Source organism: Heterocephalus glaber, unplaced genomic scaffold, assembly GCF_053883595.1.
Source record: "Heterocephalus glaber isolate CG9 unplaced genomic scaffold, H.glaber_assembly_v1.0 deba00001579, whole genome shotgun sequence".
Classification (NCBI taxonomy): domain Eukaryota; kingdom Metazoa; phylum Chordata; class Mammalia; order Rodentia; family Bathyergidae; genus Heterocephalus; species Heterocephalus glaber.
Genome location: NW_028258360.1, coordinates 11,204,867 through 11,229,082, shown reverse-complemented (window position 1 = coordinate 11,229,082; position 24,216 = coordinate 11,204,867). Strand labels below are relative to the sequence as shown.

The window sequence follows — 24,216 nt, the reverse complement described above, 5'->3', positions numbered from 1 at the left end:
ATGACAGTTAAGAATGAAGGTCCCAGTCAGGCGTAGTGGTGCACATCTGTAATCCTAGCACTTGGGAGGATTAGCACGAATATAGGCCAGCCTGGGCGACATAGTGAGTTCAAGGTCAGCCTGAACTACAGAGTGAGACCTTGTCTCAAAAAAAAAAAAAAGACAGTCCACACAAAAGCTATGAGAAATTGCAGGCAGCAAAATTCAGAAAATGTTTCTTTATTTCACACAAGTGCATTAAGTACATCTGTTACAACACACAACATATTGAATTATAAAGATTCATATTAGACACGACCACATCTGTTCACTGTCAAGTGTGCACATTATTTGGGTGTTGCCTGTCCTCCGACTGGCCGCTCAGCAGTAGGTCTCTAGTTCATCTGTTTACGTAAGTGTTTACCTCTAGTCTAAAGGTGCTCACTTGGGAATTTACAAATACAGTACTTAATTATAATTATCATTCATTTTAAGTATTAATGTCAATAATATTATTTATATTTAATTGTATATTAGTATTATTATTTTATCATTCAATACATCTGTCTTGTGTTCAGCGAATGTGCTAAAATGGGTCCGTCTGGAAAGTGATCCTAACTGGGCCTTATTTCAGGGGTAGGACTTATTACGAGGGGCCTGAAAAATCATGCTAGAGTTTATTTTCCAGTTAGGTCTTATTTTCAGAGAACATGTATGAGAACCCACCACCGGAGCTGCCAGATAAAGGGGACAGAAAGCAGTCCTCTTGTCCAGAGTGGGTCAGAGGAGGCAGAGAGGACCAGGCATGTGGGGTGGCTGCTCCCCAGCCCCTGCTCCCCAGGGGGACCTTGCTCAGATGGGCAAAGGTCAAGCATTCTGTCCCGGGCTCAGAAGGACCCGGGTGCTGGTTCTGTGAGGGACCAGCAGACACCATAGTCTCATCCTGGCACAAGGGTGGCTGGGGCGCTAGGCAGTGAGCCCCACTCTGGGATGCCAAGAGGGGGTTTCTTTATTCATCCTATTTTCCAGGTCTGCAGGGCTCAGGTCAGTTTCCACTCATGTTAACAATGCACACACAGCTATTAGATACGGAAACACCCTAGAAACCCTGCACATCCCTGAACCTCCTCCATGTCAGCCTGGGCCAGCAAGTGCCTCCGGGGCTGGCGGACCCCTGTCATGTCCCAGAAGCCCCTCTAATCTCTAGCAGTGGCTGCTTCCTTTCTGACTGCAGCCCCTGATGGACCAGCAGGGTTCTCAGCTGCACAGCTCTGGCCACTCTGGTGGCCTGGGGACGGGCCGCACGGCTCAGGGCTGCATGCAGTGCAGAGTCTTGGCCCTGGCAAGGGCTCAGGCCCCTGGCAGCCCTTGGGGTGTGAGGTGCGGTCCTGCAGTGCCCCCAGGTGCTGCCAGGCAGTGTGCAGGGCCAGGGAGTCCAGCCCAAAGTCCAGCGCCCAGGAGCCCCGGGGCAGGCTCCATCCTCGAGGGGCAGCAGGAGCCCATGGTGTCTGGCTGGCCCCTCAGCAGCTGCGTTGACAGCAGACCAGCAGGCCACGCTGTGGCCATGTCCCCTCCATCTAAGGTCCACTCATTCTTCCCAGGTCTCAGCTGCCATCAGGGCCTCGCCTGGACCTTCCGAGGGACAGCCCAGGGTCCAAGGGCTCCTGAAGCACCCTGACCTCTCACAGGCCCTGGTTGACTGGTCTGGCTTCCCTGCCTAGGCCTGAGGCCCCTGGGGCTGCAGGAGGCTGGGCTGGCTGAGTACTCCAGGTGAGAGCCCTGCTGCCTGGACAGCCCTGCAGAGACCTCACCAAAAAGGTATCAGGTGCCAGGGCCCAGCGGAAGGGAGGCTTTTCACAGGCACAGCCCGCTGTCCTTGGTCCCAGGGGCCAGGCTGGAGCCTGGAAGGAGCAGGGGGCTGCCTGCTCCGCCCGGCTGAGGCTGCCAGCCACTCTCATCCCTAGCAGGCATCTCTCCCTCCCTCCACTCTTCCTGGAGGGCAGCCGCTCTTGTACAGTCCACTCTGATCCGCACGCCCACGGGGACCTCCCATGGGCGCTGCCCCTGAGAGGCAGGGTATCCTCCACGCTCACAAGCAAGCACCCAGGGCCAGGGCCTGTGCTTTCTGGCTGCTCTACAAGGCTGTGAGAGGGGCTGAGGTGGGATCCAGAGACTCCTCACAGGGGCCTCCAGGGCCCCCTGGCTGAGTGGGCTGTGCCAGGGGGAACTGGCAGAAGGAGCGGGCATGGACCAGGGCACAGGAGCTGGGAGCGGCGCTGTCAGGCCCCAGTGGTAAAGGACTTGTCTCTCCTCTTCCTTCTAGGGCTTAATGAGAAAGGAGAGAGCAACCAGGCATGAGTCTGTCCATGACAAAGGCCACCCATCAGCTCCCTGTGGCCAGGCCCAGGCAAGGCTGCCCAGGAAGCTCCCAGGATGCCAGAGCACAGCATGCTGCAGGCCCGGGGGAGAAGGGATGCTGTCGGCTGGGCCAACCAGTCAAGTCCTCAGAGCCAGCATCTGGGCCTCTGGGCAGCTGGGGTCGGGGTCACACAGCTCTCTGCAGCCTCCTGGGTGTGGACCAGGCTGGAACTCCACAGCAGTCCCCACAGGGTGGTCTAGTTCCACGCACAGCTCTCTTCCAGCTCCCAAAGGGCCCAAGAGGGAATGTTCTGGGACAACTGGGCGCCAGGTGAGTCTGCTGAGGCCCGAGACCACTCCACCTGGTCAGGAGGGAGCTGCTGGGGCAGGCCTTTGGGATGTGGAGGAGGTGGTAGAGCCAGGCCTTCCTCACAACCAATACGTCCACTGCTCACCACGCGGAGGCTGCAGGAGGCCACTCCTCCTCACCCTAACCCAGGCCTGGCTGCTTTGAACAGCAGCCCGGGGTGGCTCTCATGCCAAGCGTCCACTCCTCAGGACACCAAGTAGACAGGGACAAGGGATCCAGAGCATGGAGCTGCAGCCCATGAGTGTGCCGGGAAAGGATGGGTCCCGGCAGTGGTCACCAAGTAGGGGACATGGGTGCCCGCCCCACGGGGCTGCACTCTCCCCAGGCCCCATTCACCACTCGGGAGGGGCCTCATGGTGGGCAGGGAGACCCTGGACAAGGAGCCCCTGAGCGGGGTAACCCAGGGATGGACTTAGAGAGGGACCCAGAGTGGTGAGGCCCAGGGCGGAGGTCCGAGGGGTGGACTCCGCCCCGCGGGCTCCTGACCGCGGCCCCCATGGTTGGTGAGGCCGGAGCCAGGCGGCTGTCCTGAGTGGACGCAAAGTCCGGAGCGTTCAAGTCCCGGGAGTGGGAGTAGGTGGAAAGATGTGCGTAAGACAGGGTCGGGGATTTAGCTCAGTGGTGGTTCCGCTGCCTCCTGCCTCGCAAGCGCAAGAACCCGAGTTCGATCCCTGGTACCAAAAAAAAAAAAGGACAAGCGTAAGAAAAGAGGAGTCCAGGTCGCGGAAAGCTGAAGGACACTCACCCTCTGCCCTGAGCAGGGCCCCGCCCCGCGCCCCGCGCCCCGCCCCCGAGCTCGGGCCCCGCCCCATAGAGCTCCCAGCCCCGCCTCTTGACCATATTCCCCTCCCCCTCCGCCCCTGTGCCCCGCCCCTCCGTGCCCCCAGCTCCTCGCCTCCCCTCTGACTCCTCCCTCGTGGCCCCGCCCCGAACTCTACGCCCCGCCCCGCCCCGCCCGGCCGGAAGCTCCGGCGCCCCGGGCCCACGCGCACGGGGTCGCAGCCCCGCTCCCTCCACCGCATGCGTCGGGCTGAGCGCTCGCCGGCACCGCCGGCCTGCGGGCTCAGGTGGGTGGGAGCCGCGGGGCGGGGTGGACGGGGCCCGGGAGGCCGTGCAGGGATGGGGGGAGGAGGGGGTCGCCCCGGCCCGGCCGGCCGAGGCCCCCTCTGCAGCCGCTGTCCGCGCCTTGCAGGGTCGACCCGTATGGGTTCGAGCGGCCCGAAGACTTCGACTACGCCGCCTACGACGAGTTCCTCTCCGCCTACCTGGCGGTGCTCACCAGGAGAGCCCTGAAGTGGTCCCGGCTGCTGCAGGGGGACAGCGGCCTGCGCAGGACCGCGACAGGTGAGTGGGGCGGCCCACGCGGCCACCCGGGGACCCGGCCGCACCCCGCCACTCTCGGAAACCGCGATCCCCGAGGCCCCGACCCCCACCTCGGGCACCTCGACCTCCTCGCCCCGACACCGCAGTAGCCCCCGCCCAGGGCATGGCCTGCCCCCAGGACGGTGAGGTGAAGAACACCCAGGGTCTTTGGGCGGTGCCACGGGGAGGCTCCTCGGGGACCTACCCAGCCACCTGGCCTGGCCGGCCCTTCCCAGAGATGGGCAAAGTCCAGCCCGCGTTGGGAGCGGCCGCTGAGCACGTGGGACGCTCCCTCCTGTCCAAACTGGCTACAGCCGGGCTGGAAACTGAACCGGCGCCCGTCCCAGCCCGGTGCCCCAAGCCTGTGAGCAGCACGCGCCTTACTTCGTTTCAGTCCTGTTTCTGTGACTGGAACCCAAGACCCCGCCCTGCCTGTAGGACTTTTGTTTCCTTGCTACTGGGTCCTGGAGCCCCTGGCTAGGACGACTGCAGTACTACCTGGCCAAACAGGTGTCGGCCTGGGCAGCATTACCAGCTGTGCCCGGGTGAGGGAGCGCGTGGGTGCCGTGTAGAGGAAGTCAGGTGGCCCTGCTCCCAGACAGGACGGGTGTGGGGTGAGGGTGGCCTGTCCGCGCCGCGTGGGGTGAGCCGAAGGAGGGACTCCAGTGAAGAGCAGCCCCAGCTTGCTGCCCCGCGAGTCATAGGTAGAGCAGTGCTGGGGAAACCGCGTGAAGTCGGTGAGCGCGTCCATGGAGCTTGCTGTGTGCCGGGAGGCAGGTGGCCCAGCCATGTTGTGCCCCGTGGGCTCCCTGCGTGGGTGACCTGTTGCTGCTGGGGTGGGAGGTGACCCCTGGGCTGTGCTCAGCACTGGCCACGCAGCATCAAGTAAGCTGGCAGAGCCTGAGGGGAAGGGACCTCGAAAGCCCCATGAGGCAAACACTATCAGACACCCGTCCCTGCTCCCTCAGTATGTTAATATTTCCAGCAGGCATCTACTTTTATTTTTCCTTTTGAATTTATTCTTCAAATTTGATTGGCCCTCTAACTTTGGAGTTATATAAAATCTAAGTTATGAGGTGATGAACATTTTAATTGCACTGAAGGATGTGGAGTGAGGCTGTTTCTCTCCAACCCCACCCCCCACCCTCCTGCGGAGATCACTCAAATGCAGCTGTGTGCTCATGCATGCTCACATGTGCACACACAGATGCTCGTGCGTCTCTGCAGGTGACCTTCAGAGCAGGAGGCAGTGTCTGTGGCCTGTCGACCCTAGGCTTGGCCCGGGGTCAGTCAGAGCAGAGGCCCTGAGGATTCGTGGTTGTGTCCCTACGAACCTTCCGTGTGCGGAACACAGGTGTGCTCCTGTCTGGTTTGGTTGCTTGGCCCCTCCGGTCCTTTTCTTTGAGGGGGGTGGGTTTGCACCCCCTTCCTCACGGAAGCCACACTGGGGGAGGGGTGCGGTCACCGTCGCCCTGTGGCAGGGGCTCGGGCGGGTAGGAATCAGAGGCCTTGTGGAAGGAGCTCCACTGCAGACTCCTACATTGTCCGCCACCTTTGCAGTTATTTTCCGTCTAGTCCAGCAGTTTTTGCTTTGTCCTGCTTTGCCTGAGAACTTGTCCCAACCTTTCTAAAAGTTTAACTTGGTTTTATTGACGTAGCAACCATTTTTGTCTAGTAACCTCTTTGATGATGTGACCCTAATCAGGCTGCAGCTGTGGTGACAAGTGTAGCTGGCCTGAACAGGTTTGGGTGCGATTGTGTCTGATCCCTGGTGAGACTCAGCCTAAGGGGTGGCAGCCGCAAGCTGCAGTCTGCTGATCTACAGGAAGAGGGGACCTGGCTGGTCCAGTGGAAGGTGTGAGGGCCTACAACCCTGGTGTCCCTGCTGGCGTGGGCCTGTTTTCTAGGGGTGTTGTCAGGGGTCCCTGTACTGGCAAAGCCCAGGGTGGGTTAGCAGACACCAGACAGGAGTAGACCGTGTGCTCCATTCAGAGGTGGGAGCCCGGCTGGGAAGAGCAGCGGGGTGCAGACGGTTGAGGCCCACACCCTTGGCCCCGGACTCACCCTGACTTCAGCCTTATCTCGCATTTCAAGTCCTGGTGAGTGTTGTCTTTCTTTTTCTGGAGGATTTTCACCTCGTGGTGTCTCCAGTAGCACAGTCATCTGCAGACCGTGGTGTTCGATGTCTTCACCATGCTGGTCCTTGCGCACGGGCCCAGTGAATGGGTCCCACGGGAGCCCGGAGCAGACAGCGTGCTTCTCCCGCAAAGCCGGCCTGCTTGATCTGCTTTTCCGTTTCACTTTGTCTGCCATGGCGGGGCCTGTTCATCGGGAGGCATTTGGAATATGGAAAGCCAACATAACATTCACTTGCACGCTTCTCTCAGGTAAACACTGTGGACTTGGTTTGCTGGGTCCTGTCAAATGGTTAGTAAGTAACTGCCTGGCCTCAGCTGCTGGAGGAAGGCCCAGGGCTCGATCCCAGCACCTCTGAACAGAAACAAAGCCTCTCTAACGTGACTGGACAAATTTGTGCTCCTGCCAGAAATGTGAGCATGCCAAGTGGTGGTGCACTTCTGCTACTGCATTATGCTGTTGTATTTTTACTCTGGGCATTCTTTCATTGGTCAGCCATGATTCTGTCTGCATCGGATTTCCTGTGTGACCTTGTCAAAAAGCAGTTGAGTTTTTTGTGTAAGTCTGCCTCCGGATTCTTTTCCATGATATACTACATTGCTTTAATCTTCTTCTCTAACATTTCACCAATACCAGGTTTTATTACTGTGGGTTTGATGTATAACTTTTGGTGTTGCTGTGATGCAGTTTAAACATTTCTGGTGTGCGCGCCTGTGCCTTTTGGCTGGTCCCTGTGAGTTAGAGCAGCCTCTGTCTGTGTTTCGATTGACACTGCTCTTGCTGTTCTGCAGAAAAGGAGTGGCACTCGGAGCTTCCGGCCATGTTGCCATGACAGGGCTGCAGTGTCATCGTCCTGGGGGGAAGGATGGAAGGACAGCTTTCTGATTAGTAGCATCTGTGCTAGAACTGTCAGGCTGGCTCCAGGTCATGCTGCAGAGCAGTTAGTCCAAGGGCACCGTGGGGTTCTTGAGACTCAGGATCTCCGGTGTTTCTTCAAAGCTGGAGAGGATTCTGGGCTCTTTGTAGCTTCGGTGGGAGGTTCTGGGGTCTGTCCTGCCCTGGGCTTCCTGGATATCCACTTGGGTCCTCCCAGTAGGGCCCTCAGGCTCCCCTCGGCGGGTGGAGGCCGTGGGGACCATGGACAGTGCCCCAGAGTAGCTCCCTGTCTTCCAGGTCCCCTGGAACTTGGGGTAGCAGCTCCAGCTCACTAGTGCTTTTCCCGATCAGGACCTGTGTGCTTGGTGATTCTGATCATTTTTTGTCTGTTAAATACAACTCAGATTTGTGTGTGTATCAATTAGTGGGCTTTGTGCCATTGATGGAAATTTTATTTCTTTTTCTTGCTGTTTGGTTACCTTTGAAGAGAAAGATTTAGTTTTGGCCACCGTCTGTGGTCGGTTGACCCTGTGGCTCTGTGTCACATGGCGAGTCACACCTGGGAGAGACCCTCGCCTCAGGGCCAGGAAGTACAGGAGGGGGGTCCCCGGCTGGACAGCAGTCCCCTCATCGGCAGACTCCCCTCCCTCCAGGCCCCACCTGGCAGCTGGTCCAGGGGGCCAGACCTTCAGCCACAGGCCTTGGGGACATTTAACATCCAAACTTCAGGGCTTCCTAAAGTGCAGCCTGAGATAATAGTGTCTATGATGAAATCCCCAGAGGGAACGATGGCTTTGGCTATTTGCTTTGAAAAGTAGCTGTTCTGCTGGTGACAGTCAGGAAGAGCACAGGGTACCTCCATGTGGTGCTCCAGCCAGGGAAGCCCCACCTTGCAGATTCAAGCCGGCAGCTCCCGGGTTTAACTTCGGTCCTGGTTCTGCGGTCACTGGAAACTGCTCTTCACTTCCCCATGAGACAGCGCGCAGTGTGCAGGACAGGGACTCCTGCGACAGAGTACCCTAATTCACTCTGCCTGCACCTCGCCGGCCGCCTGCTGGGTCTGCCCCTCAGACTGCGCTGCTGGCATCCCGACACCACCCACCGTGCCCAGCCACACACCCACCTGCAGTGTGCACCCAGCTCCGCCTGCCTGGAGAGCAGCTCCTCCTGCTGTTTTCCCAGTGTCGGGTGTAACCAGGGCCTTGTGTACATTGGCATGGCGCTGCCACCCAGCCACACTGCAGGCCCCTCCTTAGCGGGCAGCCTGTGCCCGGGAGAGTCGAGCGGGAGCCCACCTGGCCCGCCATGCGGGTGGGGGAGCAGAGTGGGCGGTCACCGTGCCAAGCGCTCAGGGCTGTTCAGGCTGTTCACTGTGCTGCTCTCCGGTTGGTTCTAGTGAAGCGCTACATCCGGAAAGGGGTCCCGCTGGAGCACCGGGCCCGAGTGTGGCTGGCTGTGAGCGGAGCGCAGGCCCAGATGGAGCAGAACCCCGGCTACTACCAGCGGCTACTGCGGGGAGAGCGAAACCCTGAGCTGGAGGAAGCCATCAGGACAGGTGGGCTGCCGGAGCAGGCCAGGCGCAGCCGTGGGGTCCACCCTGGTGTCCAGGCAGTCCAGGTGGAGTCGAGTCAGGACGCCCGCCTGCGATCCTAGCACTCCAGGAGGCTGTGACGGGGAGGGGGGCAAGTTTGCACCCAGCTTGGACAGCTTAGCAACACCCTGCCTTGAAATACAAGCGGTGACACGTTCTTAAAGGGCTGGGGATGTAGTTTAGTGCGAAGGCCCTGCATTCCACCCCCGGTGCTGCACAAAAGCAAAGAGCACCAACTGATTTTAATTTAGAGTCGTATTTTGGGGAAAAACCAACACTGGAATATTTGCAGGCAAGACTTTTTGCTTCACCCGCTCAGCAGATATTTGAGTGCCTGTAGCTCTCCAGGAAATGGAGTAACACAGATTCGCCTCTGGATTCTCAGGAGAGAGCAGCAGTGGCCCAGGACCCCCCACCCCCACCCCAGCAGGAGCCTGGCACTGTCACCCAGTGCTCGGGGTCCCTGCCCCACACGTCTCTCCTCGGCATCCTCCGTCTCCACAGACCAGAGGTGGGGCCTCAAAGTGCTAAAGCGGGTCTCCCCTCCGCTGCGTGTCCGATGTTCCCCGCATGAGGATACTACGTTGTTTGTCCCTCTGTCCCCCCAAATGAGTGCTCGGGGCTCTGCTGTGAGGTGGCCTGCAGGCGACCCCTGCCCACGCGGGGCTCCGTGTTCAGCGCTGTGAGGCATCCGGGTAAACCAGGTGTCTCATGCCCACAGCAAGGCGCCCACGTCCCTCGGGAGCTGTCCTGGTGCTGTCCACATGGCCTGAAGTAGCCCGAGTGCAGCCCTTCCCGGGCTGGGTGCTTGGACTCTGCATGTCTGGGTCGGGGGGCCTGGTGCCTGGCCTGGGGCTGTGCTGAGCAGGAAGGCGGGGCTCCCGGCACAGATTCGGGTTTGCTTCCAGGTCAGTGCTGCCTGTCCCCTCGGGGCCACCCTGGCCCTCCTGACTGTGGCCCTCAACAGTGGGAAACGTCCCGGGCTTTGTGCACATTTTCCACCCATCATCCTGGGTCTGGCTGGGGGGGGCTGCTCTGCCCCCCAACTCCAGGGGAGAGGGCTCCGCCCCTAACTCCAAGGGAGAGGGCTCCGGGGACCCTCGGCTCCTGTCCCCTCCCCTTCTGGCCCAGCAGCCCTGGCCTGGGCCACGTTGAGCAAAGGTCAGCTGGGCCTTTCTTGGGACACTTCAAGAGGGAAGGGCTGGGGGTTCTGCTCAGTGGGGAGTGCTTGCATATGCATAAGGGCCTGGGTGTGGTGGTGCACACCTATAATCCCAGCACTCAGGAGGCTGAGGCAGGAGGATCACTGAGTTCAAGGCCAGCTTGGGCTACATAGCAAGACCCTGTCTCAAAACAAAACAAAGAAAAGAGAGCAGACAAGTGGGTCACAGAGCGCAGATGGTGACCTCTGGTGAATTTCCGCACAGACCTGAGCCGCACCTTCCCGGACAACGTGAGGTTCCGAAAGATGGCACAGCCCTGCTTGCAGAAGGCTCTGTCCGACGTGCTGCTGGCCTACGGGCTGCACAACCCAGGTGTGGGCTACTGCCAGGTGAGGCCGCTGGGGCCTGGGCGCGGTGCACACTGGGTGGGAGGCATGGTTGGCACTGCACGTGATGTGCAGCACCCTCAGGACTCGGCCCTCGCCCACGTGCAAGACTCTGGGACGCCTGGAGTGGGGTGGCGGAGGGGAGGCTGCGGGCTGGGAGCAGGTGGGCGCTGCCACTTGAGTGTCCTCAGAACCCAGACCATCAGGCCACCTGTGGGCAGGCAGCAGGCCCCAGCCCCGGCTGTCGGGTGAGTGGGACTTGCCACTTGCCATGGCATCAGCAGGCGCTCCGGGTGTGTGAGGGCAGCGGAGGCCTGACCGGGGCAGGAGGAGCCCAGCAAGGCATTGATGGAGGGGCCAGGGGTCCCAGAGGCTCGGCCCAACCCAGCGTGGGCAGCACTGGCCCTGCCCACACACTGTGCCTGTGTGCAGATGGCACGCGGAAGGGCGTGGGTGGCCTCAGCCCTAGGCACGTGGCTGCACCTGTTCAGGAGCGAGAGCACAGCTTTTAGGAGTGGAGACAAAGTTTAGGGAATTTTAGAGCGTCGTCCTTTCTGTTCTTCGAGGTCTTAAAAATAAAAAGCACAGTTTGGGCCAGGGAGGTAGCTCGGTGGTTCCAGCGCCTGTCTCGCAAGTGCAGGGTCCTGAGTTCGATCCCCGGTACCAAAAAAAGCACAGTTTTATTTTATTTTCTTAGTTTAAAACTTTTTATCAGCATGTGTTTGTGACACCTCGTGAATGTATTCACCGTGGGGATCTGGTCCAGGCCCATCTGGTGTCTTGGTGCTTTTTACTTCCTCTCCTCGTCCTTCTGCCTTCCAAGCACAATTTTATTATTTTTTATTCCTGTATTTTTGAGACAGGGTCTCACTGTGGAGTGCAGGCTGGCCTTGAACTCATGGTGATCCTCCTGCCTCAGCCTCCTGAGTGCTGGGATTACAGGAGTGCACCACACACCTGGCTCACAATTATAAATATCAGCGTCCCACCAGAGCTCTCCTGCTGTGGAATACAAGCACCAACGTGTATGCACACGCATACGTGGGGCTTCTGGGATACATGCGTGTGCGCATGCGCACACACACGCACATGCACACGCAGGGCCTCTGCTGAGACCCAGGAGGACAGCTCTGTCCTGGCCCCTCCATGGCCCCTGTGGTTGCTGTCCACGTCGCTCCCCAGCTTGTCAGTGCATTGCCCTGGCTCTGCCTCCATGTCCACGTGGGGTGCTTCCTGCTAGGCATCCATGCCCCCCTTCCTTGAAGACCTGGCCTTCCTGGATTAGGGCCACCTTCCCTGCATGGTGCTGTCTGCCAGGGCTCCAGGCATGGCCCAGCCCTGTGGTGCAGGGTTAGGACCTCAGCGGGAAGCCTGGGGTTGGAATACAGCCCCCCCGGTACCACAGAGAGCGCATGCGACCTTGGGTCCCTAGATGACTGCATGTGCCCCGTGTCACCCCCAGGGCTGACGCTGTCCCAGCCCCACAGCATGTTCCCAAGTCGCATTTGCAGGACCTGCTTCTGGAGTGGGCGTGGCAGTGGGTGTGACGGTGGGCATGGGCACAGTGTGCTCCTGACCATCCCTCCATGCCCCTGGGCACCCTGACACCTGGTGCCACGGTGCCAGCTTCCCCTCCTGCAGCCGGCACCACCTGCCCCACCTCTGTGGTTGGCAGAGGCTGGATTTCCCTTATTGCTGGAGAAATACACATCTGTCCCAGACACATGGATGTGCAGGAGAGAGCAGAGCAGTGTGAAGCCAGTCACTGGAGCGGCACCAGCCACACCCTGAGCCGCCCGCTGGCCATGTCCCCCGACTTTGCTGGTGACGTCTGCCTTTTGGGAAGTGTGTGCTGGCGTTTCCCAAAAGGGTCTTGGTCACAACCACCCCCAGCACCCCACCGTGATACCAGGACCCTCGTGTTTTACAAACGTGGTCCTGCTGTCCTTGTGGTTTGGGAAGGGGGGTAGTTGCAGTGCCTTGGTACAAGGTGGCCTTTATACTTGATCTTAGCCAAAAGGCCGAGAAGCGATAGGTGGTCTTTGATTTCCTATTCCAGGTGGCACTTGGGGCTTGAGGTGTTTACTTTTTCCTCTTAATTAATTAAGTTTTTTGAGACAGGGTCTCGCTATGCAGTTCAGGCTGGTCTTGAACTCACTGTGTGGCCCACACTAACCTTGAACTCACAGAGATCCTCCTGCCTCAGCCCCTTGAATGCTGGGCTTACAGATGTGCGCCACCATGGCCAGCGCCTGCTCCTCTTTTTACCTACGTTGTCCAACTCGGCACGCCATGGCTGCCCCTTACGTATCTCTGAGGTGCCACCACCAGAGTGTGTGACTCCTGGGTTTTAGGGAAGCCCAGCATGGCAGTGAGCAGCTGGGCGATACCCTGTTCACAATGGGGCCACAGTTCCTGTCTCACTGCCAGGCAGCTTGAACCACCGGTGCTTTACGCACGGTTGTCGCACCGGGTGGCCTTTGTTAATTTTCTTTGTAAAAAGATGGGTAAACACGATGAGACCCGTGGTAGCACCAGGGGTACACAGAGCCCCACGGGACAGTGACACCTGGAGACCAGTGGCCGAGCTGGCAGGAGCAGGTTAAAACTCAGTGTGACTTTGGTTCTCGTTTTTCTGATTTCAGGGAATGAATTTCATAGCGGGATATCTCATTCTCATCACAAAGAGTGAAGAAGAGTCTTTCTGGCTCCTAGACGCTCTCATTGGACGGATCCTGCCCGGTATGTTGGCCGCCACTGGTGCCTTCCCCACCCTGTCTGGAGTTTTGGAGACGCCCGCTGACCGGGCAGGGCGGACTGGAAACGATGGCCGTGTGTGGGAGCTGCGGCCCAAATCCTTCTCCACTTCGTTAAGCGGAGCAGATGTCCCAGTGGGTGGCCCGCCTGGGTGGCTGTCATCTCTGGACCCCACGGGGTGTCCGTGGCCTCCACCTCGGGCATGGGTTTGCCTGCCTGTCCAGCTGGCACCTTGCCCCCATGGGGATGTGGCCCAGAAAGGACCCCTCTTGCAGTCTGTGCTGGTCCCATGTCCCCTGAGCGGCTCACACAGCTTCCTGGAGGTTTGTTCCTGAATTCGTGAGCATGGTCACCACCACAACTGCCTCTTGCTACAGCTTTTTGGGGTGAAAGTCTCTTTGGGTCTTTCCCTTTTCTTGGTTCCTAATAGGAATGGGCAGCAGTGTTAGTGTGGTGTAGCTGTGGACCACACTGTAGACAGGGACCGCAGCAGAGATGTGGGCCGCAGTGTAGGGGTGGATTGCAGTGCAGATGTCAGCTGGAGTGTAGATGTGGACTGAAGCATGAACGTGCACCGTGGCATGGATGTGGACTGCAGTGTGGACATGGACCGCAGTATAGTCCATGTGGGTGCAGAAGCCCAGAGTCTCCCTTCCCACCTGGCCACGGTCTTGGGAAAAGGGGCCAGCGCTGGACACACGGGGTGCAACCTGGTTCCTTTGCCCTGTGCATGTTCTCACTCCGTCCTTAGCAGTGCTGCACAGACACCAAATGGAACCATCTCACGGGCAAGGGGACCACGGACGTCATCGCTGCCTGGGCCAGTCCCACAGCTCCGACCACTGCCGAGACAGGAGCCAGAAACAGAAGTGAGCGCTGCTGGCTGCCATCGTCTGCCCACACTGCACGGACTCGACACAGCCCAGGTGCAGAGCCAGGGGCCAGTGGCAGCACCCGTCACAGCAGTGTGGGCAGAGCAGCCTGGCACAGCAAGTGCGTGACGGCCAGGAAGGAAGACTGGGGACACCAGCAAGACATCCGCAGAGGCGGGTGACAGGCTCACTGCTCCCGTTGGCGGCTGCCTCCTGAACTGCCGTGGACATCAGTTCCGTGGCCGAGCTCTGCCCCTGATCTGCCATGCTCCCAGCTCTGTCCTGCGCCTCAGAAGCACAGTGTGACGCAGAGAGGCCTGAATCCCTGTGGGACACGTGGAAGACAGGCAGACTGGCTCCACCCAGAGCACGAAGCAGAGCGTGGATCAGGAAGGCAAGAAGGGCCCCCAGCTCGTTCCACATTAGCTGCTAGATTCAGTGGAACCAAGTTGCAGTTCTAACAGGTCTCAGTGTAAAAGTAAAGCACAAGTCAGGAGTGGTGCACAGATGTAATCCCAGTCTCTCAGGAGGCTGAGGCAGGAGGGTCTCAAGTTGGAGGCCAGACTGGCAACCCAGTGAGAATCTGTCTCGAAAAAGTCCTGAGGGTGTAGCTCAGAACTTGCTTAGTGTGGGCGAGGCCCTGGGTTTTGTTTCCAGCACCACATAAAAACTGTTAAATAAATCTTGCAGAAAACAGGTAAATGGCTCGTCAGCCGGTGTTAGGAGGTGGCATATCCCGAGGTGCTGCAGCTCCTCTCCCCAGGGAACCTGTGTTTAGATCCCGAATACAAGGGTGACTTCAGCAGCTTGGGTCAAGGGGTGGTGTGGGGTGCTGACACTGCCCCAGAGCTGCTCGGTTATGGAGGGAGAGGCGGGCTGCAGAGCGGGGCTGCCAGGTAACAGAGAAATGCGCTCGCAAGCCCTTGCTGACCCCTGGCCTCCCCGGCAGGGAAGGAAGCACAGCCAGACCCCAGGAGAAGGCACAGCATGAGTGTGAGGGCTGGAGTGGAAAGACGTCCTGACAGCAGTTCCAGAGGGGGCGACGCAGGCAATGCTCAGTGCGCGGAAAGCTTAAAAGCCAGCAAGTTAAAGGACAGCGTAAACAGAGCAAGACAAGCACGGAGAGGGTACCTGTGAGCCCCGCTTAACAAAGGATCAGCTTCTGGACCACGGGAAGAACCCGGGAAAGTCGAGGGCCTGGGCGGTGGGCCATTAGAGGGAGGAAGCTCTCGGACGGGAGCCTGGTGTGGCCCGCAAGCTGACAAGAAGACAACAGCTCCCTGGCAGGCAGAGGCATGGGCTCACCTGGCTGAGTGTGGCGCTGGCCTCTAGCCCAGCCACGGCCCCCAGCTCAGGGCAGTTAGAACTGGCCGCGTCATGGGGGCTGGCTGGACACAGGGCTGGTGCCCTCCGTAGCGGCCAAGGGGTGGCTCCGAGGTGCCCACACAGGCCGACTGGGGACATCACCTTCACCCTCAGAGGCCACTTCTTGGCAATCCCCCGGGGTGGAGGAGCTACCTCACACGGGACAGGCTGCCTAAGGCAGAGGACCCGGCAAGGGCCAGGGCAGGGCCGCCCTGCCAGAAGTGGCACCGAAGGCACAGTGGCCGTGGGGAGCTGGCTGAGCTGGCGTCCCCTGAGGAAGTGCAGGGCAGGTGGCTCACTGCTGGGTGCATGCTGGCCTGGGAGCAGACATGGATGCAGCCTGCAGCCCCTCCTGCTGGCCACACTCGGACCCCAGGCCACAGTGATGGCAGCCGCTCCCCTCCCAGTGGAGGTGCCCATCCCAGCAGGCAGAGCTCGCCCGCCGGTGCCCAGCTCCTGGGCAGCCTCCCACTCAAAGCAGAACCTGGGGCTTAACTCAACACACACGTTTTATTTTTTCAGTTCAGTTTTGCAGTATTTATTTTGGCTTAAAAAATCAGCACTGAAAGTAAGTTTTTGTGTCATTACTGAAAAGGTTTAGGAATTAGCAAGATGTACAGAAGTTTATTCATTTGGGTTTTTTTTTTCTTTTTTTGGTACGGGGATCAAACTCAGCACCTTGCGCTTGCGAGGCAGGCGGCAGCACCACTGAGCTAAACCCCCGGCCCTCATTTGTTTGTTTTTTGAGACAGTCTCGCTATGTAGCCCAAGCTGGCCTCCTACTTGCACTGATCCTCCTGCCTCAGCCTCCTGCATGCTGGGATTACAGGCCTATGCCACCATGCCCAGCTAAATATACAGAAGTTTGAAGAGGAAAATGAAACATTTTATTCTGTTCACAGATGAAGTCTTTGCTGCAGCGAACTCCCACGCCCGCTAGCTAGCTCTTTAACAGTTTATCTTTATTGCTGTGTGGTGCGCTTTTTTGTTTAGTTTGTTTTGGCGGGAATCGAACTCAGGGCGCCTCGTGCTTGCCAGGCAGGCATTGCACTACTGAGCTACCCCAGCCTCCGTTTGTCTCTCTGTCTCTGTCTGTCTGTCTCTCATCTTCCTGGGCTGCCCTCTCTCTGTCCTGAGCTGAGGGTTCGGCTTCGTGGCGCAGCCCTGGGCCCATGGCTCAGCACGTCTGTGGTCTTGGCTGCCCTGACTGGGGCCGTCCTCCCTGGCGGGACAGAGCGCGGAGGCGTCTCTGGAGGAGGGGACGCTGCTTTGTCGGAGCTTATCCTGCATCTGCTAGTCCTCGGTGGCCCACAGTTCACTGTGGTTCACAGCCAGAGAGCATGGCGTGCCTGGGCCCTGCTGTGTCACAGAATGCAGTGTGATGTCCTCTAGGTGGTGCTTCCCCGAGGTGGGGTGCAGGCCCACACGCCCGGGCACGGGCTCCTGCCCCAGTCACCGTGCGGCTCGCAGCATTCCTGTTGGTCCCCAGGAAGTGGCTCCGGAGGCCAAGTGGCCGGGCCGGGCCCTGGACTTGTTCCACCTTCAGCACTAGGCCCCGGCGTTGGTAGGTCCTCCAGGTTGGCTTGCAGTGGGGCAGGGCAGAGTGGGCTGGGGTGGAGGAGCAGGGCCGTGGCGCAGGTCGTGATGGGCCCTGGTCCCGTGCCTTTGGCCACAGACCCCATCAGTTGCAGCCGTGCAGAATGACAGGCAGTTTGTCGCTTGATGGGTAAAAAGCAGAGGATGCCTCCGGCAATCAGGCGCCAGTGCGGGGGAGGCCCGGCCCCCTGTGTCTGGGTGGGTTTCCCGCTCAGGCCAGCTGCCCCCAGGGCCGTGCGATTCCGAGGCGACATCCTCGGGTTACCCTGGACATCAACGTCTCAGCGCCCCTGTTCCTTTCAGGTGCTCGGCGTCCCCTCGGGGCCTGCTTGTGTCAGGTCTGAGTCAGGTTTTCACCCGAGACGCTCCCTTTTCCGACCCCGTCCAGGAAAGGTGCCTGGCAGTGCCGTGTTCCCGGCTGTGGACACAAACGCCGGACGGCCAGGTCCTCAAGGGCTGCGTCTCCACGCCACCCACTCTGTGGGCTGAGTCCAGGTGTGTGGCTCTCTGGAGTCTGATGGAGCAGCACGTGCTCTGCCCCAGCCTGCCGATGTCGGGCTGCCTGTCACAGGCTCGTGGGGCCCCGTGGGGCTGCCATGCGGGTGCTGCAGGCATGAGCTGTGGTGGGCGCGGGTGTGGGTCTGGGGGAGGCTGGCCACGCCCCCGTCTGCCCCGGGGAGGGCCCTGGGCAGGAAAAGCACCTCCAGCTGGCGCCCCACAGCCCGGTGGCCACCTGCTCGCTCACACAGCGGGCAAAGCCCCTGGGTTGGCCTTCCTGGGCTCTCCCTGGGCACAGTACAGCTCCCGCTCACTCAGGGTCGGGGGATGCGGTGCCCTCAGCCCTCAAGCGCAGGCAGGAGCCCTGTTGGAGTGGCCCGTGCCCAGCCTGGGGTCCCCTGTCCCCCAAGGAGACAGGTCTGGAGTTGGGTGGGGTGCATGTTCTGCCTTTTTGTGCCCACTGAATGGATCCTGCACCCCACGTGCTGCTGAGGTTTTGCGTCTGTCCTTCCTTTAGGGTTGGCCTCTGTGGTGCCTAACAAAGGGTGATGGCTCCTGCCCACCGTCCCTGCCTCAGCAGGTCTTCTGGGCTCACTGGTGACCGCTGAGCAGCTTTGGTTTTCTGCTTGAGAGTTCTAGGTGGAGAGCCAGTGTGTGTGCATGTGTTAGACTGTGCGATCACACTCATACGCAGCATTATGCAGACCACAGCTGATCCTCTGTGACGGGGGAGGACAAGCTTCATCCCCACCCCATGGGCCGAGCTTCAGCCTGCCCGCCTCAGGGTGTTTAGCGCCTCTATTTTTGGAAGCATCTAAGCCTCTGTGTAGAGGGCCAAGGTCTCGCTGTACGGCTCTGCCAACTCCTTGTCCTGAGCTCAGCCTGGTGCCGTCCAAGGTGCCCCTGCAAGACCAGCGCCCCGGGCTCTGCGCTGGGACAGGACGGGGTGTGCTGTTACGAGGGAAGCGCCCGAGACAGATGCAGACGAGGCTGTAAGGGGTCAGCAGCTTTCATCGGGGCGTTCTTTTGTTTGTGCAATGCCGGGGGCGGAATCCAGGGCCTCACAGGCTAGGCAAGTGCTCGCCACCGAGCCCACCCCACTCTAGGCCTTTGCATTGTCTGAGACAGGGTCTTACTAAGATGCTCAGGCTGGCCTCAAACTCACAATCCCCCTGCCGCAGCCTCCCGAGTGCCTGGGATCAATCACATCAACCTGGCTGAATCCATTTTAGCACGAAACAAGCATTAAAAATTATAACATCACAGTAAGGTAAAAACTAAAGCAGCCTAAAGGTCTTCTGCTAAGACAAATGTCTGTTCAAAAGCAAGCTGGACAAGCGGTGGGGAGTGTTGGTCTCAGCGTGGGTTTTGTTTTGATTGTGAGGACGCAGAGTGCTGACCCACCGAGCGTGCAGCCTGCGAACACGCACAGCCCACTGTGGGCGGCCGCGCCCGCTGCCCCTGCAAACCGGCCCAGGACTTGTGCTTGGCCCCGGGGCTGCACAGAAGCCCCCCGCCCCCGTGTCGTCACCTTCTCCTCTTCCGTTCCTGTGTTCCTGTTCCTGTTCGCGCTGTGCTGTCTGCAGTAACGAGCGCGCTGCTCAGGGGGAGTGGGCACACGTGGGAAACACTGCCCAAGTCTTCCCGCAGCTCCTCCCCAGCTCCACCCATCTCTGTTTCCTGTCATCTGCCTTTTATTTTGGGTTTGTCATATAAAAGAAATCGTGATAGTTAAGCTTATGTGTCTAATTTATTTCACTTAACATTATGGTTTCCATTTTCCTACAGAGGACTCGTTTATCCCTCTCTATGGCAGAGTAGTGCTCCATTGTGTGTAAATACCACATTTTGTTATCCACTCATCTGCTGATGGCTGCTTCCAAGATGTAACGATTATAAGCTGTGCTGCTGTAGACACAGGCGTGCATGGATCACTGTAATGTGATGTCTTTAATCTTCCAGAAAGATACCTGGGAGCAGAATAGTTAGGTGGACTGGAAGTTTTAGTTTTAGGTTTCTGAGGAATCTCTACACTACTTTCCCTGGTGGTTGTACTACTTCACATTCATACCAACAGTGTAGAAGGGCTCCTTTTCCCCCGGCCTCTCCAGCACTTGCTATTATTATTTAATTTGATGACGCCATTCTTTCTGGGGTAAGACGGAATCTCAGTGTTACTTCTCTAATGACCAGCAGTGTTGAACATTTTTAAATGCATTTAGTGGCCATTTGTTGGTTTTTCATTTCTCTTGTCCATTTATTAAATGGGCCTTTTATTTAGGGGGTCTCAGTTTTTTGAGTTCTTTATACAGTGTATGTACTAGGCTTCTGTCTGAGGAGGACTAAGAATTTTTTCCCATTCTGAGGGCTGTCTCTTCACTCTGTTGGTTGTTTTCTTTGCTGTACCGAAGCTTTTGAATTTGATGTGATCCCACTTGTTGATTCTTGATTATTTCTTATGCAGTTGGGGTTCTGTTCAGAAAGTCCTTGCCTACGCCTACGTATGGCTTCGAGTTGCACCTATTTTGCCTCCCAGCAGAGTCAGTGTTCCTGTGCTAATGAGAAGCTCTTTGAGCTGCTCTGATTTATTCGCCTTTTCTTGACCATCCGTGCTTGGCCTGGGTCCAAGCTGCTTCCTCAGGCTGGATGGTGTCCTGCCCATGCACGGAGGGCGTCCGTGTGTCCACATAGCCCTGCTGACCAGGGGTCTGGGTGGCCGGCGCCCCGGTGTCCTGGGAGGCCTTGCTCTGGGACGTCCACTCCCGCTGCCGTGTCCACATTACCGCCCCGGACTCGTCCTCGTTCACTGTGCCCTTCCCTCCCAGGAGGCAGCCCTGTTGCCCTCTCCTGGCTCAGCCAGGCAGAGGCCACCAGGCCAGGTGGCGCGTGTGGCGTGTGGTGTGAGTTCTCCACATCTCCTCCTCCCTTGGCAGATTACTATGGCCCGGCCATGCTGGGCCTGAAGACAGACCAGGAGGTCCTGGCAGAGCTGGTGAGGGTGAAGCTGCCAGCAGTGGCCGCCCTGCTGGACGGGCACGGCGTGCTGTGGACCCTGGTGGTGTCCCGCTGGTTCATCTGCCTGTTTGTGGATATCCTGCCCGTGGAGGTGAGTCTGCAGGTGACCCCTGGCACAGCATGGGCTGCTGTGGAGGTGACGCAGATCTCTGTTCTACAGACTGTGCTTCGGATCTGGGACTGTTTGTTCAACGAAGGCTCCAAAATCATCTTCCGGGTGGCCCTGACCCTGATTAAGCAACATGAGGCATTCATCTTGGAAGCCACTGGCGTGCCAGACATTTGTGACAAGTTCAGGCAGATCACCAGAGGGAGCTTCGTGGTGGAGTGCCACACATTCATGCAGGTGTGTGCCGGGGCGCCCGCCCCCAGGAGCCTCATGCCGCAGCCGTGGTCTGTGCATGGTCCAGGGACCCGTGCCTCCGCTCCTGTTTGCAAACCGGCAGGGTCCCTGCCTGGGGCTGCCTCTGACCCCCTGGAGGGCCAGGTCAAAGTGTTGGAGGAGCACATGGTCCTGCCTCGCTGTTGCTCAGCTTCCCGGGCACCTGGGGCACTGGTGCCGTGGCCTCTCCAGGAGCCTGGTCACAAGGCTTCCTGGGGGTCGTCTCCACCAGCAGTGTCATCGGTCCCTCACGCTGCTGTTGTCCCTCCTGCCCCGGTGGGTTGTCCTCCCCCATGGCCCCAGAAGCACAGCTCCCCAAGGCCAGGGACAATCAGGACCTGCCACATCAATGGGCTGTGTGGGTGCTGGGGCAGGGGGTGTGCTGACAGAGGCAGGGCTGCGAGCAGAGCCGGCTGCTCCGCGGTCTCACTGAGGCGGCAGGGGCGCCTGGCTGCCTGTCTGCCTGTGTCTGCCTTGACCAGGAGCACATCGTGCTGTTGGCGGTGCAGGGTGCTGTTCTGGCAGCCAGGGCAGTGCCAGGGAGCACCCTGTGCAGGGTGGGGAACACTCTGCCCGGGCTCACTGGGCAAAGGGCTCCGGCACCCAGCGGGCTCAGGCAGGGGCCGCCCTGTCCCCAACCTGGGAGGCTGTCTGGGGTGGTGGGTCCCCGGCTGCGGGAAAGATGGAGCTCAGATTTGGGCTGCCTTTCGAGCCTGCTGGTGGCTGTCACCGCCACCCCCTTTTCTTCAGGGCCCTGAAGGGGAGAGTCCCCGAGGGGCTCCCAAGTGTTGCCAATGGGCTGAGGGTCCTTGCTCAGTTCCAGTAGAAGGCGTGGGTTGGCAGCAGTGGCCATCAAGTGGGATGACCCTGAGCCCCAGTGCCAGCTGCTCCCAGCTCTCAGTGCGAAGAGGTCTCGGGAACCTTCCCACCTCTGAGGATGGTGGCTCCTGGCGATGGAGTCTCCACCGCTGTCCTTCTGGCTGTGAGTCAGGTCACCAGTGGCCTTTGGTGTTCCCAGCTGGCAGTGCACCCGAGCAGGACGCTGAAAACTCCGCATAGGCTCCCTCCTGGGGAGCACTGGGCCTTTCTCTCCTGCCTGGTTCCCCCAGAGAAGTTTTCTTCTCCTTTTAATCACGTGTGTGTGTGCTGGGGGCTGAACCCAGAGTGGGCTCCATGCGTGCCATGGACCTGTGTCCCAGCTGTCGGCCTCATCGCAGGGGAGCTGAAGGGTGACGCTCCGCCTGCCAGCGCTGCCTCAGGGCTGATCTAGGGCAGTTGGCCCTGCCCAGCAGAGGCCTAAATCCCTCACGGGTGACTCCTTAGGCCAATAGGACCCGCCCTTCCCTCCCAAGGCTCCAGGTTGACACAGAGGTGCTGCAACCCGAAGAGATGAACTGAACACATTCAACAAGTATGGGTCAAAAAGCAGCAGTAGAAAAGCGGTGCTGAGGGCCTGGGAGAGGCTGGGCATTGTGCCCTGACAGGTCTGTGTGACAGCTTGTGAAGTCAGACAGGGGTCGCATCCTGTAAGGTGAGATGTGGACTTGTCATTTATCCTGCTGGTGGGCCGGCCCTGACAGATATGAGGTTCTCTGCAGGTCCCCAAGTGTCTCTGCCAGTGTCTGGAGTGTTCTCCTTTTCTCTCTGGAGTCATCTGAAGGTTTGCACCTAACAGGAGGCTCCACAGTATTGTCACCCTTGAGCTTGCGAAAAGCAGGTTTGCCTCTGAGACCCAAGCAGTGACCCCTACGCTGGCCCACGGTGGGCTGCTCACCAGAACCTGGCAGAGCCCTCAGATCTGGGTTGTGGGGGGTCTCGTGGGGACCCATCCTTCCCCGAGGCTGGTACTGCTCACGTCGTCAGGGTCTTTTGCTCTTGACACGGACTCACGATACCACAGAGTTCGCGAAGATCATCTCTGGGTCATCGAAACCCCCAAGCGCTGTCACAGCCCCTTGTCTCCCCATCACCATTCCTGGGGTTTTCCTGACTTCAGGAGAGCTGTCAGAAGCAGGGGCAGGTGGGACTGAGTCCGTTTTCCTGTCTAGTTCATTCCCAGACGACCGAGGTCCTCAGGAGGGGTAAGACACATTTCTTACCTGAGTCCACAGGGAAGATGCTGGGTGACTTTGCCCAAAAGGGAGGCCCTGTCACCACTGTGGAGATTCTGGGAGCCTGAGGAGGGGCTGTTTCCCTCAGAAGGGGCTCTGCCACCCCTCGTCACCCACGCCCTGACCCCTGGCCGCGGTGCCCTTCTGACCTAGCCCAAAGGCGGCCAGCAGCCTCTTCATCCTGCCAACCTGGGGAGAGACACTGCAGGGCAGCCCACAGCCCCGGTGGACACAGCCCAGAGCCACAGACAGTGGTGGCTTCCTGCCTGCCCAGCCTGCAGCCTTGAGTTTGTCCATCTCCACGGCAACGTCAGCAGGATGGCAGAGGTGAAATGTGTTACTGGGAGGGTTCATGCTGAAGCTAGCTAACTGCTTGTTTCCAGAAAATATTTTCACATCCTGGGAGCCTGTCCATGACGACCATCACCAGGCTCCGAGAGAGCTGCCGGGCAGCGCTGCTGGCGCAGAGGTGACCACATCCCCACGTGCCCTCCATTCCTGGCACCGGGAGGAGCCCTGGCCACAGGGCTGAGGCCTGCGCAGCCTCCACTGCCTCCGTCGGTGCTGTGAACACTGAAGTCACCACACTTTCGTGCTGAGTTTTTTTAAAAAGTGATTTAAAAATCATGTCATTCTCTAGACTTTCAATTATGACCTATGAAGTCATAAAATTTCTAAGAAATTTTTATCTTAGACATCAGTAATATATAAAATGAGATATGTGCATTTATATTTAATAAAATATTTCAGCTCTATGAGTTTTTGCTTATCGGCTTGTTAACTGGTGGCTGTTGTGTTACCGGTGCTGAGGTATTCCTCTAGTTCCCCGAAGCATGGCATTTATCTTCATCTGAGATTTGTGCCTGTAGCATGACTTTGCCATCGCTGTTTTTTTCAATGACTGAGTCCCTAAGGAGAGGACAGGTGTGTCGGCCCAGCCAGGGCTTGAGTACAGCGCAGTGGGGCCAAGCTGGGCCTTTCAAGCTGGAACACTGGACCTCCCTCCTGCTGTCCTGACCAGCAGTGCTGTCCCCTGGCCTGACAGGCACCTGCGCTCTGGACAGGGAGCTTCCTGGGAGGCCAGGCCCCCCGCCTTTCCCAGACTTTCTGCTACCCGCCAGTCACACCTGTCCGTCCTAGGTGCTGCCCACTGCCACCGCCCTGGGACCTAGTGGCCCCTGGTGCCTCACATGCCCAGCAGGAGCCTAGAAAACCGTCTCTGGGTGCCCCTGCTCTGGGGAGAGGCCTTCCTGCAGCAGGGCCACCCCACACCACCACGGGGCAGTGGAGATGCCGTTGGTCACTGCTGGGCCTGGTGTAGCGCACCCTGGGAGGACCTCGCCCTCCTGGTTTGTCCCAGCCACAGAGGCCTCTGCAGCCCGACTCAGGGACGCTTCTC

The 24,216-nt window shown here is 59.0% G+C and overlaps 1 protein-coding gene and 1 long non-coding RNA gene across 7 annotated transcripts; one reads left to right on the top strand and one right to left on the bottom strand.

Moving 5' to 3' along the window:
* Positions 1–203: 203 nt before the first annotated feature.
* Positions 204–4,277, bottom strand: LOC147823475 (uncharacterized). Of its 2 annotated transcripts, XR_015443853.1 has the most exons (3): positions 4,141–4,277; positions 3,973–4,032; positions 204–3,378 (listed from the first exon to the last, which is right to left on the bottom strand). It is a non-coding gene; the product is annotated as an uncharacterized LOC147823475 (long non-coding RNA). The 2 variants fall into 2 exon arrangements; XR_015443852.1 differs by lacking the exon at positions 4,141–4,277 and having other exon boundaries at positions 3,973–4,094.
* On the top strand, positions 3,646–23,575 carry Grtp1 (growth hormone regulated TBC protein 1). 5 transcript variants are annotated; one of them, XM_087193170.1, is made up of 9 exons: positions 3,646–3,774; positions 3,900–4,051; positions 6,196–6,456; positions 8,478–8,636; positions 10,100–10,224; positions 12,867–12,963; positions 20,243–20,415; positions 20,485–20,670; positions 23,201–23,575. In XM_087193170.1, exons 1-9 carry the CDS (start codon positions 3,728–3,730, stop codon positions 23,288–23,290), a joined length of 1,290 nt encoding a protein of 429 aa, XP_087049296.1. In that variant the 5' UTR covers positions 3,646–3,727; the 3' UTR covers positions 23,291–23,575. The 5 variants fall into 5 exon arrangements, with proteins under 5 accessions (XP_087049296.1, XP_087049295.1, XP_087049297.1 ...); XM_087193169.1 differs by having other exon boundaries at positions 20,470–20,670; XM_087193171.1 differs by lacking the exon at positions 23,201–23,575 and adding an exon at positions 22,059–23,194 and having other exon boundaries at positions 20,470–20,670.
* Positions 23,576–24,216: the final 641 nt, after the last annotated feature.

Excerpts from the sequence above, each read along its gene's own strand:
- Grtp1 (XM_087193169.1), top strand. The coding sequence starts at position 3,728 with ATGCGTCGGGCTGAGCGCTCGCCGGCACCGCCGGCCTGCGGGCTCAG. Across the intron at positions 3,775-3,899 it reads CCGCCGGCCTGCGGGCTCAG|GGTCGACCCGTATGGGTTCG; the intron begins GTGGGTGGGAGC and ends CGCGCCTTGCAG. Across the intron at positions 12,964-20,242 it reads CATTGGACGGATCCTGCCCG|ATTACTATGGCCCGGCCATG; the intron begins GTATGTTGGCCG and ends CTCCCTTGGCAG.